Below are 20,284 nucleotides of genomic sequence, written 5' to 3'. Positions count from 1 at the left end.
ATTTGTGATCATAAACCTTTCTGGGGGAAGACTGAATGGTGGCATCAAGCTCCTTCTTTACCGAAGCAATCAGATCGCTGCATGCCGACATTGATTCCTCTTTAACAAGAGAATTAATGCATTCCTGACATAGCGATCTCTTCCACCCTTCTGCCAACTTTGATTTGCATGAGGGGCATCTCTTTTTCGGATCAGAGCTTTTTGACTGCCAAAACAAACAAGCAAAAAATCCCAGAGTCCAGCATTCCCTCCAAGGCTTCCCACAGGTGGACAAAAGCAAATCAGGAACCAGAACGGCCGGCGTGACTTGGGCGAGTGGGCCGAGGCTCCCGCAGCCACCAAGGAGCAGCACCCCCATGCAGTACGGGCTCTCCCCGAGCACAGAAGGGGAAGAAGGAGCTCGCACAACTTCCAGGTGGAACTGGGAGGATTGGTAAGCGTTCAGGAAAAAAACCCCCAAAAAAACAGTGGAAGCAGAAACCACGTCTCAGGACACCACGAGGTGTTTCCTGTTGGCCGGAGGAAACACAGACTGACATGTGGTGGGGAGAAGCCTCCTTATAAAACATTTATGGAAGAGGCGTTTCCTTGGATGGTGGGAGGAGCCACGATCTCTTAGGTGCGGTCCTGAAAGACATTTAGGGAAAGTAACTTTCCAATGTCGCTCTGTATGTAAGGAGAGAGAAAAGGAGATTCAGGGGGGCTGTCATTTTTTTGTGTCTGTGAATGTCAATTGTGCCCAGAAGGTGATGGGAGTTGGTTAGCAACTCTAACTAGGATTAAGCGCGTTTTACACTGTTTATTATTCACTCCGTATGTAAGGTTACAGTAAAAAAATAATGTTTAAAATTTCCAGAAACAAGTTTACCTCAAAAGGAAACGGTTATGAAGTGAAATTCTTGTTTTTAAATCAGAAAATATATTTTACTGTGCACAATAAAAGAAGATATGAACAGTTACAACGGGTAGAACATACCCAAGAATCAGATACAAGTTATATATTCAAATAGGGTAACTCGACTGCACAATAAGTGTAGTATCAGATATAGTAATCAATGTTAAACTAACCGTAACTCAGAGAACTGAAAACATACAGTTCCGAAGTGTATAACATTTATTAATATACAAAAAAAAAAAATAGAAACAAAAAATAGAAATATTTTGAACGAACAAGAGATCCCACATTCGTCTATATAGCTGAAGCTAGTGCACTCCCATTTTCTCTACCTATACCTGGAATAATCTAGTAAGAACAAGTTGAGGAAGGGCTACCTCAGGGTTCTCCAACCACTCCTACCAGACTTTGGTAAATTTACCGGGTACATTCCTATGTTGATAGGCAATCCTTTCCCTGACAAGTATTGTATTCACAAGTACTGTACCCACTGAGCAGATGTGGGAGCTCTGGGTGAGAGCCAAAATCTTGCAATCAATTTCCTGGCCAGATAAAGCAACCTAATTAAAGCGATATAAGTAGAGGGAGGGTACAATACCTCCACCAGACCACCCAAAAGACATGTAATCGGGTCCATTGGTAGTTGAAGATGATGCACATTATTAATAAGATTGACAACATCCTGCCAATACCACACCAATTTGGGGCATTTCTAAAGCAGATGGATCAGATGCAGCTGCCACCTCGGGCACAAGGGGGAATCCCTCCTTCCCCATTTATGTAGTTATACTGGGGTCCTGTACACCCTGTGGAGTATAAATAAATGTAACAACTTTTGAGCCGCGGAGACAGAAACCAGGGGGCCATGTGACAAAATCTGATCCCCATCTATAGGACCAACATCACTTTCCCACTTCTCTCTACAGGGTAGTAGATCTGGGGCCTGGATGTGGGATAGCAGGCAAGTATATATAAATGTGCAATACCAAAAATAGCGTTCTCAGAGCATTGCGCAGCTGTAGGTACATAAAGTAGTGGCTTGGTAAGGAAGGAGACTCCTCTCTCTCGCTTTATCACCGTGTCAAACAGCTGGGACATATATTTAATCCTGGCTGTTTCATGAAGTGAAATTCTAATGTATAATTAATTACTGGTGTCTGACAGTGCTAATTACATCAGATGTCCCTGTACACATTTAATATGATTTAGTACTGCCCACTGGTGTGTGAATTTATTACTGCAACTCTGAAATTCTACCTCCCTAGATTAAGTTTATGTTTTTCATACAGTAAGAAAGGAGAACCAACAAAGCCTGTACAACATCAAATATAAACATGCATTCATTTGTTCTGATAACAAGGTGATAAGTATTTTTCAGACAATTGCAGAAAATTTACATTTGATATATAATGCCATGGCCCAAACCCAAGATAAGTAGGAATAAGGTGGAAATTTTATCCATCTTGGAAGGGGTACAGATTACTGTGCTTCTTCTTTAAGTTCAAGTTTGGTCTGCAATTTCCAAAATGCCTATTAACTGTGAAAATGTAGTAAACCAAAAAAAAGATGGACGTTTGAGGCACCCGTTCGACCAAAGTTGATTTTAATAAAAAATTACTTTTATTCAGTACAAAAACTGTTAAAATAGTACTGTACAGCATAAGGCCTCATGCACACGGACGTTTTTACAGCTGCTTTTTTGAGCTTTTTTTGCAGCTTAAAAAGGCCTGTCTATGTTAGTCTATGGCTTCATGCCCACCTAGGCGTTTTTGAGCTGCAAATGGCATAGGTGTTTTTAAGCTGTAAAAAAAACCCAGGACCAGTGGGTTCTGAGAGACGTTTTTCAGCTGTAAAAACGCTCAAAAACGCTCAAAAACGTCATTCACCAACGTTTTTTAACGTTTTTGATCCATTGAAAAAAAACAAAAAAAAATTTTTGAAAAAAAAAACAAAAACGCTAAAGCGGAAAAACGCTCAAAACGCTATTGCAAAAACACCGAAAAAAGTTTTAAAAAAATCACTGCAAAGATACTGGCGGTTTCAGCTATGAGTAAGCGCTCTATGGGAGCGTGAAACGCGTTAGCGGTTATGCTGCATTATCCCAACAAAGCCATGTACGGATTTTAATCATGTTATTACTTTTTCAATAAAGAGGATTTTATTTTTCACTTTTCTAATCCGGAGTGCGGCTGTCCAGATTTTTCCATCACACACATACCACTGGCGGTTTCATAACGTTATTTTAACAGCCTGTGTGCATGAGGCCTTACTGTCAAAACAGTTATTTGACAAGAAGGAATTTATAATGCACAAGGCAATGCAGTACTTTGAAAACTGAATTGCTGCAACCTTGGGGGCAGATATGGAGAACATTAACTTTTGATTACATTGATTTGCTCATGGGTAGAATGAGACAGTAAATTATATAAATGCTGTTGAATAGTTATTAAAAAGAGTTTGCAGTAGCTTAGCAAGGAAAAAATAAGCTTCGTGGGAAGAGAGGCTAATCATGGATTGGTGGGGAGCTTAACAAAATTGCCACAATTGGCTTATGTCCATCCAAAGCAAATATTGTGGCAAAACTACAAAAACTAATCAGTTCTAAACAACTGCAATAAGAAGCTTTGTTGTAAACTTTTACGCCTATTTTGTTTGAACAGAGCCTTCTAGCTATTGACTACTAGGGGAAATAGTGATCAGACAGGTTAGAGAACCTTGTCCGGTCACTGTTTACCTATGTTAAGCTGGGACAGGGAGATGTCGTCATACTTCTTCCCAAGCTCTACCTATAGGCTAAAAAAAAGACAGTGTGGAGAAAACACAGACTCATGCTGGCATGTATTAATGCCCTCTTGTGTCTATGGGCAGCTTTAGGACAGGAGCTAAACCAAATAAAGTAATACCTCGGAATATGAGTTTACGAGCGTTTCGCAATACGAGCTATTATTTTTAAAAAATCCTGACTCAGTTTGCGAGTATTGTCTCACAAAACTATCAGGATTCAAGCCTCTGGGGTGTGCGGTACCGCATTTGGCCAGAGGTGCAGGGCACCGGTAACACTTGGAGCCGTTCGGAAACACGCCGTTCTGGAGTTTCTCCGAGCCTCCCGAGTGCATCCGAGTGGCTCAGAGTGCTCTCCGAGTGTTTCCGAAAGTGTCCGGCAACCCCTACCTCTGGTTACATGCGGTACTGCATACACTAGCAGTGCCACTGGAACGGATTATCTGAGTTTCCATTATTTCCTATGGGGAAACTCGCTTTGATGTACGAGTGCTTTAGATTACAAGCATACTTCTGGAACGAATTATGCTCATAATCCAAAGGTACCACTGTACTTTAATTGTCTGTGGCCAGCTTTATTTCAGTACTTTATTCGTTTTTATACTGTTGTTTTCTTTTTTGTTTTCTTTATTTTTAACAAGTATACACAATCTTTGTTTTACAAAAAAAAAAAAAAAAAAAAAAACATTTAATACAAGACAAAGAATTCCCAGAGAACTTTTGGTTAGCTAAAACAAAGCACAGCAGTAGTTCTTCAATATCTGGCAGGCTGTTTCTTAGGCTAAGTTTACACTAGCTGCAAAAGCAGGCATTTCATGAGCGTTTTTGAAGCAACACAAAACACAGTCAAAATTGTGTGCATTGCAGGGCCCAGAGTTGTTCATATGGTTACGTTAGCAAAATTGACTGAACACATGCGTCTATTGATGTCAATATAAACGCACTACAAATGCACTGCAAACGCGTCATAAACGCCTCTATGGCCTTTATAGAGGGTTTGAGATGTGTTTAGAAAGCGTTACTAGCTAAGATAACACAAACATCCACACAAAAAAAAAAAAAAAAAAACAGTCCAGTCTGGCAAGAGTTTTTTTTACTGCAAAACACATCAAAAACGCACCATAAATGCACCATTAAAAACGCATCTTAACACATTAGGTGCATTAATAGGCACTCAAATTTCTTTGCAGGTCTAAAAGAGCCCATAATGAAACCATTGTGGCGGTAAGCTGGTGGCCTTTGCGGATGCTTCCTGGGACCGTTTGACTGGAGGTCTCTTAGTGGGGGCTACCTGCACTAGCCTCAGCGGACTGAACCGCAGGGACCCCCTATCAAGGCGGAAGAGGTGACGATTGAGGAGAGATTCACAGCTTTGAGAGAAACCATCGCTGCAGACCTAACCAACAGAATCTGGAAGAACGTCAAAAGGATAGAGGTAGTAAAATGTGTGCAAAAATAAGACCTCAGTGAATGTTTTTTAAATTTGAAATGAACTAATTTCTTTGCAAGGTTGATTGACACTAGGAGATCTTATGTGTACCAAGGAGCCACCTACGCACTCTCAGCTACTCACCTGTCCTTAGCTCTGAACTCCTTTTTTCTTTTTATCATATAAATGGGAGCATATAGGGAGAGCTAAACAAATGCTAAACAAATGCTTCACTGAATGGCTCTAAGGCTAAAATGAACTTTCTAATTTATGTTATTGACTGAGAGTGTGAATAACATACGCATGAATATAATCCTCTTGTATGCTGACGGACCCCAGGGGTACTCAGGAGCTGCTTAACTACTTTTTGGTATCTACTTGCGTTTTTATCTTAAATTATTTCTTTTCCTGGGCATAGCCTGCCTCCATCGAGGTGGCGACGAGCAGAAGTAGCCTGACGAACCCCAGGAGTACCCAGAAGCAGGGGTGCTGATCCCTAAACAGCTCCGGAGAGGCATGAAGGCCTGCTGAGGCCCCCTGAGGAAGCGAATATCTCATGAATCTTTTCCTTTTTCCCTCCACTTAAATATCTCTGAACCTTAACTTAGAACTTGGAAAATTGCTTTGTGTTCTATGCTGGTGAACAACTGATCAAAATGTGCTCTTTCTCCCCCCCTTTTGGTCAAACAGATGCTCCTTGTGTTGAACCATGACTACAATAAGTTTAGTTACTTATAATGTAAGAGGACTAAAAACCTCAAATAAAAGGTATAAGGTAAATAAAGAATTGCATTTTTAGGGGCGTGGTTTGTCTCCATTTACTCATGCCTCTGGATATAGACTGTCCTTGCACTTGTTCCCCACGTCGTTCTACGGAGATTCAACATCTAGCCACACGTGGGGTGTGGCCATAGGTTTTGATAAAACAATGCTATTCGCAGTAAAAGGAGCGTCTGGCAGACCCTGCGGGAAGATTTATTTTAATAAAAGGGAAATTGTTTAAATATGAAATGTACCTTTGCAAATTTTTATTCCCCAAATAGGGAACCAGGGTACATTTTTAACCGCTTGCCGACCGCCGCACAAACATTTACGTCAGCAGAATGGCACGGACAGGCAAATGGGCGTACAGGTACGTCACTTTAGTTTTGCCACCGTGTGGGCGCACGTGACCCAGCCGCGAGCTCCGTGAGTGTGATCGCGGGTCCCGCGGACTCTATGTCCGCGGGAAAACCCGCGATCGTCTCACGGAGAAGAAGAACGGAGAAATGCTGATGTAAACAAGCATTTCCCTGTTCTGCCTAGTGACACTGACACTGATCACCGCTCCCTGTGATCAGTGTCATGTCACACGTAGCCCATCCCCCCTACAGTTAGAATCACTCCCTAGGACACACTTAACCCCTGCAGCGCCCCCTCCTGGTTAACCCCTTCACTGCCAGTCACATTTACACAGTAATCAAAGCATTTTTAATCACACTGATCGCTGTATAAATGTGAATGGTCCCAAAATAGCGCCAAAAGTGTGCGATCTGTCTGCCATGTCGCAGTCACAATAAAAATCACTGATCGCCACCATTACTAGTAAAATAAATTAAAAAAATTATTAATAAAAATGCCATAAAACTATCCCCTATTTTGTAGACGCTATAACTTTTGCGCAAACCTATCAAACGCTTATTGCGATTTTTTTTACCAAAAATATGTAGAAATGTTCGTATCGGCCTAAACTGAGGAAAAAAATGTTTTTTTATATATTTTTTGGGGATATTTATTAGAGCAAAAAGTAAAGAATAATGCCTTTTTTTCAAAATTGTCGTTCTTTTTTGTTTATAGCGCAAAAAATAAAAACCGCAGAGGTGATCAAATACCACCAAAAGAAAGCTCTATTTGTGGGGAAAAAAGGATGTCAATTTTGTTTGGGAGCCACGTCGCACAACTGCGCAATTGTCAGTTAAATCGGCGACGTAGTGCTGAATCGCAAAAATTGCTCTGGTCTTTGGCCAGCCAAATCGTCCGGGGCTTAAGTGGTTAAGGAAAACCCTGAAAAAACTTGCTAATAGAACACCAATTGGTACTGTCTCTTAAAGGTGCTGACATCAAAGCAATTACTCTTCTGACCATGCCCCAGTAGTGATCCAATTAGAAATATCAGGAGGTTTCCCGGTGGGAAAGAACTGGAAATTAAACAATTCTCTTCTTCAGGACCCTGGGATAATTAAGAAGATTGAGTTACTGATACATTGGAAACCCCCTGGTCAATTCTGTGGGAATCACATAAGGCTTTCATAAGGGGAATATTAATAGGGATCGGAGCAAGGAAGAAGATGAGCATTTTATATAGAGAGATACAGGAATTAGAATAAAATGACGAGATGTCCCCGCAGCCCCAACGGACCTCTCGGAACCGGTCTGGATCCCTGGACCAGTACTTTTCAGAGCCTTGCCGCGCCGTAGCAGGGACTTCCAAGATGGTGCCGACTGGTAAATACTAGGCCATACGTGCAGCCTCTCCTATCCCCTCTCCACAGCTCCCATCTCCCTCATTCCCTCCCCCCCGCCTCACCCTCCAGCTCAGCCAGCCCAATACCTTCCTCAGCTATGGGAGATGACATGGGGGACAAGGATTTGTGGGCCCTTATTCTCTCTCTCCCCACTAAAGCGGATTTGGAGCTATTTGCCCACAGGGTTGAGAAGGCCTTTAGGCAGGACATTGAGGCACTGCAAACTGATACAGCACACATTGGGGGCAGAGTGGAGGATCTGGTGTCACAATGGGAAGTGGTTACACCTGCCCTGCAAGCACTTCATGAACACTGCAAGACCCAGGACCGACGGAATAACTCTTTAATAGATCAGATGGATGACTTTGAGAACAGAAGTCGCAGAGTTAACATCCACATTAGAGGCATGCCAGAAACTACTGGCCTCATGGATATAGTTCCTTCCCTGCAAGGCCTTTTCAAACAGATTCTCAGCCATGAAGCATTTGATCATATTAGAAATAGAACGCACTCATAGAGCCTCCGTCCACCTTCGGATGACCCAGACAAGCCAAGGGATATCATCTGCAAGCTATGCAAATATTCCTTAAAGGAACGCATAATGTATGACGTTAGAGGTGTCCGCCACATAGACTTTGACAGCGCAAAGTTGTCCCTTTTCCCCAGATCTTTCCAGACGCATCTTATCAATGCTGTGCCCTCAAGCCATTACTCGAGGCCCTTCATGATGCAAAGCTGGTCTACAGATGGGGTTTCCCTTTTAATTTGTCAGTGACCAAAGATGGCCGCCAAGTCATCTTGTACAATAAAGATGAGCTGCAGCAATTCCTGAAACAATTGGGCTTACCCACCATTGATGTTCCATATTGGAGCTCCTCACCGGAGATCCCACTCCCTGCATGCCCACAGCCTTGGCGCCCTGCACGTCGCAGGGGCAGAACAGGCGTGGATCTAGAGATGATCCCCCTCCCCCGGCCGTATTGCACTCTCCCCAACATTCCCCCCCTCAGAGGAGGTCCTAAAGGATTCATGTGAACTGAATGTCTAACTTGATATGGTTTTGTTTCCTTTTACATGGACCCCCCCCCCCGACCCCGATAGGAGTTATGTCCCATATTTGGGACCGCATGCTACCCACTGACCTCCACTCTATTTTTGGCCAGATGGCCGAGTGGAGATACCCGACTAGTAGTGGTTGGATACTTTGGGATGCCCTTACAGCAAAGTTCCCCTTGAATGTATTGTATGTCTGGATGGTTCTTTGTTCTCTAGGTCTTTATGTTTGTTTTCCATTTTCTCAGCACTCCTTGATTCGTAGATCAGTCACTTGCAGGTCTCTTCTCCCTAACAGGGACTTGTGATACCTCCAAGACCTCCGTACCTTATGGCTTCCCTGAAAGTGGTATTGTATAATGTCAGTGGCTTGGGACTGCCTCATAAAACGCAGCTCAATGCCCGGATACGGGCCCACCTACGCCACATTTCTCAAACATTTTACGAGTACGGGAATAAATGCGGGCAACTGCTAGCCAGGGCCCTAAAGAGACAAAGTTCCCCAGTAGTTCACTCCTCTAAGATTGTGGCTGCCTTTAGGGACTACTATGCCCAGCTCTACCATCTCCCTGCTACACTACCTGGCTTGAGGGCAGATCAGAAACAGGGCCATATTCTGGAATATCTGGCAGAGGCCCAAGCCCCCCCCAACTTACTACCCAAACAAACACCTTGAGATGCCTATTACCCAGATGGAGCTGGAAACCGTGGTAAAAGAACTCCCGAAAGGGAAAAGCCCAGGTCCTGATGGATATACGAATGCCTACTACAGTACTTTCCTCCCCTTACTGTCTAGCCCAATGTGTGTCTACTTTAACACCATAGCTTTAGGTACCGCTATACCTAAAGACGGATTACTGGCCCATATTACAGTGCTCCCCAAAGAAGGGAAAGACCACACTGTCCCTAGAACCTACAGACCAATAGCACTTCTTAACACCGACATAAAAATATTAGTGAAGATTTTAGCGAACAGTCTTAAACCCATAATGCCATCTATCATACACCCAGACTAGACAGGGTTTATTGCCAGAAGGGAAGCTAAGGACAATTCTAATCGGGCAATTCAATTAATCCACTGGGCACAAACACAGACCGACCATCCACCCTGTCTCCTGCTTTCCACTGACGCTGAAAAGGCGTTCAAACAGGGTGGACTTGGTATACCTTCGAGCTGTATTGACCTGGCTGGGGCTTGGCCCTAACATGCTCTCCTGGATAACCTTGCTCTATAGCCACCCTGAAGCCCGAGTTAAAGTGGAGTCCTTTCGGACACCTTCCCTACCGAGAATGGAACTAGGCAGGGCTGCCCATTGCCCCCCCACTTTTTCGCCCTCACTCTGGAACCATTGCTCAATTCCAAATATCAAGGGCTTTGGCGTGGGGCCAAGGGAACAAACTATCCGCTTATGCTGACGATGTCCTGTTCTATGTGGCTGACCCCCTGATCTCTCTCCCCAATATCATGGATGAACTACAGAATTTCAGCTTACTCTCCAACTTCAAAAAGCAATTATAAGTCTGAAATTCTATCCTTGAACATCCCATCGAGCTTACGTACACACGGTTGCAATCCTCTTTCTCCCTCACTTGGTGTCACACTCACCTGAAATATCTGGGTGTTTACCTTACCCCCTTCTGCTCCCAGCTTTATAACAGTAATTACGCCCCGCTACTCTTCACTATAAAATCAGACTTACACAGGTGGGACAGGGAGATCTTCTCGTGGATGGGCTGAGTCAGTGTTTTAAAGATGAATGTGTTACCTCGCATTCGGTTTTATCTACAAACGGTGCCTATTTACCCAGGTCTTTCTTTTCGATCCTTAACACACATACGTTTCTAAAATACATCTGGCAGGGGCAAAGCCCTCGGTTGGCTCTTCGCACCTTACAGAGACCTAAGCGGTTGGGAGGCCTAGGTGTCCCAGATATACGCAAAAATTATGAGGCGATCGCCCTGCAGCAGATATTGGACTGGCACCATGGGGTGCCCACTAAGGTGTGGGTATCCTTAGAAAAAATTCTGGCTGGCCGCAACTTATCCCATGCCCCATGGCTACCCCAGGCACATAGAGGTCTGTCGGCATTTGTTTCTCCAGTGACTGCTCGCGCTTTGAAGCTATGGAATACCCTAAACAGGTCAGCACAGCTTGCCCCTTGGTACTCCACACTGGCCCCCCCCAGGTTTCCCCTGGTTTGCCCCAGGGGAACACCCGTCTTTCTTCCGTACTTGGACGGCAGACAGAGGTGAGGTGTGGTAGGTTCTTCCAAGATCAGGGATTAATCCCAGTGGGGGAACTTAGAGCTCAATACGCAAGATTCCCCTTAGATGATTGGAGATATGGCCAGCTTCAACATTTCGCATGTGGTTTACCTCAAGCCATACGCTCCCCCACTCCTTTTGAGAAGCTGTGCATGTCTGCCAATCCAATCCCGCACGCTATATCCGTCCTGTATGAGATGCTACTAGGGCAAGGACCCAAGGGGAAACCAATATACATTTGAGAATGGGAAAGAGACCTGCAACTTGACCATCTATACCGCCTTCCTTACTCTAGTTCTGTTGACATGAAAATGCAGGAGAATGGGCTGAAAGTAATGACTAGATGGTATAGGGTCCCTACCAAGCTCGCTAAAATATATCCAACTTCCTCAGATGCTTGCTGGAGGGACTGTGGACATAGGGGGTTAATTTTTGCACATTTGGTGTGATTGCCCTAAGTTACAACCTTACTGGCAGGACGTTAGAACCCAAATAAACCTAATAATGAACATAGACCTCCCCGACTCTCCAATGGGCTTCCTCCTGCATGTCCCCACCATCCCTTTCAGCCTTTATCGAAAGTCGGTACCGCCTCATCTCTTGAATGCGGCTAGGAGATTGATCCCCATCTACTGGAAAAGCAGACAAGTTCCATGCCGCTCGGAATGGATTCGTCTTGTGAACGATATTAGGGCTGCAGAGGAATGGATGGCGACATGTAAGGACATACATGATAAATGGTTTGGAATTTGGACCACTTCAATTTATTATGTAGAGGAGGCCCGCACAAACACACAACCAACGGACATCGTCCCGGTAGGAGGAGTGTAACTGTCAGAAATGCTATAGACTTGACTTGATCACCCGAGATATTTGATACATGACTGCTAGCATAATTTATTAGAGTGCATTATTTTTTTTTATTTTTTTTTTTGTTTGATTTTAATGTTTTAATGTCTCCTTTATCTGTTTGCCATCTGGCCTTATTTTTTCTGCTCAAATCAGTGGTAGCTTTTCATTAATGCTGCTAAAGTTTGGTAGAAGGGCTAGAGACAAATTAATAGTGATATGGCTCATATGTTTTCATGACCATGAAGCAGACGCCTCCCTCTTTAACACCCTCTATGTTGGATGGCCAACCGGGCATTAGATTATATACTCTGTTCAAATACCCGTTTGGGCTGCTTTGTCCTTTTCCCTCTCTTGGCTGTTATTTGATTGTTATTGTCTTTTTGACTGTTTTGTCAGAATTGTGAACATAAATAAAGATTATATATATAAAAATAAAAAAAAAATAAAAAAAAAGAAGGAGGATGGATTAACTCCAGGGATAAAACGATAATTCTCCCATGCTACAAGACTTTGGTCCGGCCGCACCTGGAGTATGCTGTCCAGTCTGGGCACCAGTCCTCAGGAAGGATGTACTGGAAATGGAGCGAGTACAAAGAAGGGCACCAAAGCTAATAAAGGGTCTGGAGGATATTAGTTATGAAGAAAGGTTGCGAGCACTGAACTTTTTCTCTCTGAAGAAGAGACGCTTGAGAGGGGATATGATTTCAATTTACAAATACCGTACTGGTAACCCCACAACAGGGATAAAACTTATTTAGTTTAATAAGACATGTGGCCACTCACTAAAATTAGAAGAAAAGAGGTTTAACCTTAAACTACGTAGAGGGTTCTTTACTATAAGAGTGGCAAGGATGTAGTATTCCCTTCCACAGGTGGTGGTTTCAGCTAGAGGGCATCGATATTTTAAAAAAGGAATTAGATAAGCACCTGAATGACCTCAACATACAGGGGTATACAATGTAATACTGACATATAATCACACACATAGGTTGGACTTGTGTCTTTTTTCAACCTCATCTACTATGTAACTTTGTAACAAATAAGGAGAGGGATAACATTAAAAAGAAGCCTTAAGCCTTGTACACACAGGTTGCCTTTTTTTTGTTCAACCCCGCGGACTAAAACGAAAAGGAAAACAGAGTAGCTCCCTGTAGTAACTATGCAATGTTAGTACAGCGATTTCCCTGCTAAGCTATTGTGTTATATGACAGGTATGAAAGGGGGACCTGCACCCCCCCCACTAGAACACACATGTCAGCCATTGGCTGCAAGTGCTGATTAGATGCTGATCGGCTGCTGGTTTTACTGTTGGACAGGCTGCTGTACACATTGGCTGAATGTTGCCCGGTTTCTGCTGAACCGGCCGATATTCTGGCCGTGTGTACCAGCCTTTAGGATCCATCTGGCAAAAAAAAAAGTGTTTAGAGTTTGTATTTTTAGTGGCAACTATAATAAAGAAAGAATCCAACATCTATATACTCGTGTGTAGAAAATATTAACTTACCATCTCTTCGGCATCTGTATTTTCATCTGTTCTACTCAAAGCGTTTTCCACCCGAGCTAGCCTTGTGGTCAGACAGAAGAGAAGGCTCACCACTTTCTCCAGATCTCCGATAAACATCATATAGCGCTCATTCTCATTGGGTTTACAGACCTCTTTAACTATGGTTTCCATAATGGTACCTTGAGTGGTATTGTCACTGATTTCAGACAGAAGTGATTCCCTTTGGGCAAAGAGTTCTTCCAGTTGTGAGTTTATGTTGGACATAAGTTCTATCTGAAAGAATAAAATAAAAATCTGTAAAGTGACGTCCTATGAAGTGATTAAGGAATATTGCTTGCTTTTTGGCAGCTGTTTGGCTTTGCTGTGTCATTGTTAAATTTACATTTTTTCCCCATGGGTGAACTGAGCTTGCTCTGCTTGTTTCTGAGACCCATTGGGATTGATTTATTAAAACTGGAGCACTCAGAATCTGCTGCAGCTGTGCATGGTAGCTAGTTTCTAACTTTATTTTGGTCAATTAAAGCGGAGTTCCACCCAAAAGTGGATGAAACTTTCCCTTTAAGTGTTGGTGACCCCCTGACATGCCACATTTGGCATGCCATTTTTTTGAGGGAGGAGCAGGTACCCTGTTTTTACAGGCACCCAGTTCCTCCCTGGCGCTGCAGCGCCAGAAATTCACCTCTCCCCCCTCCCTCCCTGCAATTTTCCGGGACATGTCACAAGTCCCAGAAGATTGCCCAGCCAATCACAGCACGCAGCGTGGCTCACGCATGCACAGTGCGCGCCTGGCTGTGAAGGCACAGCCGGGCGCCCACAGTTAGAAAGCCGGCGCCACAGAGAGGAGGGGGAGAGGAGCGGGGCTTCATGTGCCCGAATCGCTGGACTGTGGGACAGGTAAGTGTCTGATTATTAAAAGTCAGCAGCTACACTTTTTGTAGCTGCTGACTTTTAAATAGGTGGAACTCCACTTTAAAGTGTTACTAAACCTAAAAACGTTTACCTTCATGCATTGCTTACATTAAGATATAAAACAGTTTCAGTTTCCCTGTGCCCCCCCCCCCCGATCTGCGATGTGCATGGCTGCATCTATTTTCCCCTTTCTTCCTCTTTACACAGCATTCGAGCAGCAGCAGTAGCCATTAGCTCTTGCTGCTGTCAATCAGATGCAGTGAAGAGGAAGTGGGGGGCGGGCCCAAGTCCCGCTGTGCAAGTCTATGGAGCACAGCCCTGTAGACACACAGGTCGGGAGTGAGCACCCACCGTTTGTCCCCATAGCAAACTGCTTGCTATGGGGATACACAGAGAGGAGGAGTCAAGATCGCTGCTGGGGACCGAGAAGAGGAGGATCGGGGGCCGCTCTAAGCAATACTACTGCACAGAGCAAGTATAAGATGTTTGTTATTTTAATTAAAATAAAACTGGTTTTGACTGGTTTCTATGCAGAGCTGCACCAGAGTTTGCACTCTCCAAAGAGTTCCAGCCTCACAGACAATCCCAAGTTCCTCCCAGGTAACTTCCAGATATTACCTAAAGCACCTCTTGCTGGTGATAGGTGGTTTGTACTCAAAACAATGAAATGGTGAGACCCTTTATGTGAGCTACTGTATTACTATGGTCTGTAAAGCACTGATCCCACGGTTTACCAATGGTAGCGAGAAGGGAGGACCCCTCTGTGTTACTAATTGAAGGATCCCTAGCAAGTATTAGATTACCCCCTTTAACTCCATTTCATTCTGATCCAAGCAGTATTGTGACCAACCTTTTTAGAGGTGATTTCATTCAGGCTTTCATCGGACTTCCTCTGAAGCAGCAACATCGTCTTTGAATGTGATTTGGACATACCTTCAACATTCACCCTACTAGAAATAAACACATGAAATTATATACAAAGCAATGCATTAATTTTCACAGCAGTAAATCACAAGCTAGCTAAAGGGTGTTGGTGTACGGATAAAATAAAAGAACATGGCTGTTATAACAGTTCCACATAATGATCTAATACAAAAGTTGTACAAGCTAGAACTTAAACCTTGGGTGGTTCAGTGGATATGCAGTTGGCTAACGGATACCAGAGTGTGGTTGTAAATGGGGTGCACTCAGAACAGAGACCAGTCACTAGTGGGGTACCACAAGGCTCTGTACTGGGTCCTGCTCTGATTAACCTATATGTAAGTGATATAACCAAAGGTTTGTTGGGCAAGGTATGTCTTTTTGCTGATGACACAAAGATATGTAATAGGGTTGCTATCTCTGGAGGTGTCTGTAACATGGAACATGATTTGGCATTGCTGGAAGATTGGTCAAAGCAATGGAGACTGCAGTTCAATATTTCTAAATGTAAATGTAATGCACCTAGGGAAAAAGAATCCCCCGAGAGAGTACAACATTGGGGGTAAAGCGTTAGCCAGCACTACAGAAGAAAAAGATTTGGGAGTGCTTATTTCAGATGATTGCAAAATGAGCAAACAGTGTAACTAGGCAGTGGTAAAAGCAAATAGAATTCTAGGATGCATCACTAGAGGGATCACCAGCAGGAGGAAGGAGGTTCTGATTCCCCTATATAGATCTTTAGTGAGACCTTATTTAGAATACTGTGTCCAGTTCTAGAGAACTCACTTACAGAAAGATTTTTAGATATTGATAAGATAGAAACGAGTCCAGAGACAGGTAACAAAAATGGTGAAAGGTTTGGGAGATAAAACATATCGAGAGCAACTTCGGGAACTTAATATGTACAGTCTGGAGGAAAGAAGAGAAAGGGGAGACATGATTGATGTCTTTAAATACATCAAGGGGGTGAATAGGGTCCAGGAAGGCAGTCTTTTCAATATGAAACCAAAATTAAGAACACGGGGACATAACCTCAAACTAACTGGAGGAAAGTTCAAAACGGACCTTAGAAAGTATTATTTTACTGAAAGGGTAGTTAATGATTGGAATAAACTACCAAAAGATGTATTGAGACAGTCAATGGTAAATGGCTTCAAACATGTTTGGGATAAACATAGATCTATAGTCAGACAACAAGGTTAATGAATAAGAAAATAATAAAAAAAAAACACACTCAAAAAACAAAACAAAAAAAAAAATACAAAAAAATAAACAAAATGGGCAGACTTGATGTACTACTCATTCTTTTTCTGCCATCACTTTTCTATGTTTTGCTGTCAAATTCGCTCTGAATGACACCCTGACGAAGTGTTAAAAGGGCAACACAACCACACTCCAGGGAACACCACACCTGCTGTGTGCAATACAGTGAGGGGAAAAGAAATAAAATAAGGTATTGTCAAGCCAGAATGTGAATAGCCTATTAAATGCAATGTTTAAACCGGAAATAAACTTTTGTGACCCATTATTAATAGCAGCGGGCTGCTGCAAATAACTTTTCCAGCAAATCAATATCTGTTTAAATATTCAAGACCCAAATAAATAATCCGCTTGTATCCTGAACACAATAACGCATGTATATAGTCAATAGCTTTTGTTGTACTTTGTGAAATCTGGAATTTGAACCAATGGTCTTGAACATACATACATCCATAACTTGAATTCTGGCTATACAAAAGCTGGGTTTAAAAGTCATACCTAATAATGAAAGAACTCCCATTAAAATACAAACACATGGTTTAAGCAAAGCTAATGGGTTAGTCTTCCCAAAATGGATACTTCCATCATGGCAGATGGTGGAGGCCCCAGTTATACCACACACATGCCCTGTCACTACAGGTGTTTATCTTGCTCTTACTACTAAAAATAAAGTGAAAATTTTAACAGGTACGTGAATACCTGCCGTTACAGATACACAAACCACAAAACCCAGGTATTTACTACCAGAGTTCTAGACACATAATTGTCCAATGATGATTCAGATGACCATTCAAAACAGCATATCAGTTTTAGGCAAAATGACCCGTTGACAAATTATAGCAAATTATATAAAATATATCAGGCTTACCTATGTGAATTAATAATATATTGACATTTCAAGGTTTTTTGTTCAGGTCAAGCAAAAAGACTAGTCTGTTTGGACCAGTTTAAAAACTGGAAAACTGTTCATAAAATAACTTACTGGTCTTTCTTTAGCCCCCGATTCCTGCATTTTTCCAGTACTGAAATATCCACGTGGAAGAGGCTTTTCATGAGACCGATTGCAGATGTCCTCACAGGAAGAGGTTTTAGAACGTCCACCAGGGACTTGTCTTTGGATACAATCTCTTTAACCAGTTCTGAACACCTCTCCTCTGCAAGGGGCTTCAGTGTGACTTCATTCAAGTCCTGTATGGCTGAATCTCTTTTCTCCTGCATACTGCCATCCATTTCTTGCATGGTGGATCCATTGCTCTGGCGGTCTTCATCATAACCCACAGGGCTGGCTGTCTGTGTACCGATCACCTGGTTGCTTGGGTTAGGACCTAGCTCTTCTTGCTGTATGCTACTCATTGACTGAAATTCAGTGGATTTTCGATGCTTATGTACAACTACAGCTTTGTGATCTCCAGCTGGAAGGAAAGGCGGCTCTCTGACTGCTGAACTTTCGCAAAGGTCATTCACATCAGCTCTCACCTCATTATCATACCCTGGAAGATCTTCATCAGATTGCTCCAAGCTTAAAGAAAACAACCACAAGTCACTACTGATTAGTGTCCAAGGATTAGAAATCACAATAGATATGAAACAGATACAGTATGTACTGTAATAATAAAAGCTAAAGAAAATAAAGAAACAAATGGCACACAAGTTAGTCAATGCGCCAACATTTAAAAGGACAAACCACAGCCTTTTCTAGTTTCTATGAACCAAAGTACATGTTCAGTCCGCTTTCTAATGGCTCCTACATCTCACTTCCTGGCTCTGAAATCCACATACAATCTGGCCTCTGTAGCTAGAAAATATACTATGAAAAAGAAAGAGTAGCTTGTCTGCCCAATGAAAGCAGCCCATCAAAAAGTTAGGGGTTAAAATCAAGAGTAATACATACAGAAGTCAACTTCTCCCTTTCCTATGTACATGTGCCACATCAATTTGTCAGCCAAGTCAGATAGAAGATTGTGCTGGGTCTCAGTGACACATGACCTTAGCAAGCAATAATAGACTTCCCACTGTGAGATCAGTCTATGGCTAAACTTAAAAATCCAAGCATACTTCCAAAGTGCACATTTTACTGAGTAGCTGTGAGATCAAACCTATAAATAAATGTGTAAAGCCTTTCTGTTCCAAAGTTAAACTAGCAATGACATACAGGGTTTCTCAAAGGTAAAACAAAGAGGTTACAACTATTTAATAGATCACAGCAGATGTAATGTGCAATATATAAGTCCTTTTTGAGGGACTCAAATAAATAAAATAATAAGACCATTAAAAAAGCAAAAACATGAATAATATCAGGTTTTCATCTTTATCCATTTAAAATATTCCATCCTTAGGAATAAAGCAGGAAATCCTTACAGCCCCTTAACAGTTGTTGGCAATGGGGATCCCCACATTCAGGCCCTTATCACTGTGGCCACTCACAGCTGAGAGCCTTTTGGAACTGGCAGAAGAATTCCATCCTTTATAACTTGCAGAGAAAACTAGGTTTATGACAAAGTATACAAATAATTACTTGGTTTTAACAGACTATTTCAGGCTCTATTGTTCAAAGTCTTAAGGCCCCTTTCACACGAGAAGTTCGATCAGGTCCGGCTGTCCATTTTTCAGCTGGTCCCGATCGGACCCTCCATTCTCCTCTATGGAGCATCAGATTTAAAATGAATTTATGTCCATTTCCGATCCAGCAAAAAAAATATGGAAGGGGATCCGTTTCCCCTTTCGGCTGGCTGGATCGGATTGGCAGACAGGTGTAAAACGGACAGCTGGTCCTTATTCATCCAACTGCCCATTGAGCAGAGCGGGCTGTGTCCGTGTCTGTGTCCGCTCTGCAAAAGTGGAGTGGACAAGGACTGGTCATCTGGCTGCTTCACTCACGTGTAAAGGAGGCCTAACAGTCTTGATAGAAAAAACACAACATATGTACATACGCTTCCACAGATTATTAATGTGGTATGTTATTTAACAAGTTGTATTTGGAAAATTGCTGTTTATCTGCAATTTGCAAAAACGTTCATAAAAGTTAAAACCCATTGAAAGAAAAAGGTGGTAATGGCTGATGTGTCAACATTGTAGTGTATTAACATTGTACATAAAGCCCAAACTCTTTTTTAGTTTTTGGATAGAGTGGTATGACTCCTGTCATATTTTAGCCTAGGTTCACACTGATGTGTGAACCTAGGCTAAAGCATGGCGAAAAAAAATGTGCATGCTTTTTCGTGTGGGTGCATTGCGATTTGAGCCAGACAAAATGAATGGACTCAAATCACACTGCAAAGAATCACGTGATTTGAACAGGAATGCAGTGCGCGATTCCTGTCCGAATTACATGCGTTTTCCTGCACCGTATCAGTGTAAACCTAGGCTATATGTTCCAACTAGGGAGGTGTGCACTCTTTACTTGTCCTAGTAACCATGATAATCAGGACTGAAACTGAGGGAAAATCTAACATTTTGAGTTTTCCAGAAACCGTGAATAGAGGGAAATAGAGGGGGCATCTTCCTGTGGGGACTCTTGTCCCTGTGGCCACTGTCTAAAAAGGTAAGTTCTCTCACTTTTGAGAAGTTTCCTCTTCCTTTTGTTGTGTCCATAGGAGGGGAAGTGAATTTTCTCCAATTGGACACAGATGGGAAAAAAAAAAAGGTTTTAACCATTTTCTCCTCTATCCAAAAAAAAAAAAAAAAAAAAAAAGTTTTAGTGTTTGATATACTTTAGGAAAACCTTTCATGAGACTGTAGACCTCTGCTGAAAATGCTACTTCTCTGGCTGTCACATTGATCCACTAGATTCAAATTCATCCTGAGCCACTGATCAGATACTACCATGTAAGAGAATGAATGACATGGCCTGCACATTTGTTCTGGATCATTGATTGAGGAAGTCTGTGTGATCAACGTAGCATTAGGTCAGC

General features: G+C 42.5%; 1 protein-coding gene across 3 annotated transcripts in view; it reads right to left on the bottom strand.

Annotated features, from left to right (window-relative positions):
* SHROOM1 (shroom family member 1) overlaps positions 1 to 20,284 on the bottom strand; it is a 158,541-nt gene that overhangs the window by 15,576 nt on the left and 122,681 nt on the right. For all 3 annotated transcript variants that reach the window (XM_073620663.1, XM_073620664.1, XM_073620662.1), the window contains 3 exons: positions 17,356 to 17,892; positions 15,043 to 15,142; positions 13,284 to 13,556 (listed from right to left, as the gene is read on the bottom strand). In XM_073620663.1, the coding sequence (XP_073476764.1) occupies positions 13,284 to 13,556; positions 15,043 to 15,142; positions 17,356 to 17,892 (910 nt within the window). The remainder of the gene's footprint in view (positions 1 to 13,283; positions 13,557 to 15,042; positions 15,143 to 17,355; positions 17,893 to 20,284) is intronic.

The sequence above is a fragment of the Aquarana catesbeiana genome, linkage group LG03 (assembly GCF_042186555.1).
Source record: "Aquarana catesbeiana isolate 2022-GZ linkage group LG03, ASM4218655v1, whole genome shotgun sequence".
Lineage (NCBI taxonomy): Eukaryota > Metazoa > Chordata > Amphibia > Anura > Ranidae > Aquarana > Aquarana catesbeiana.
Note: the sequence above shows the minus strand (reverse complement) of the source record. Positions and strands in the feature narration are given on the sequence as shown.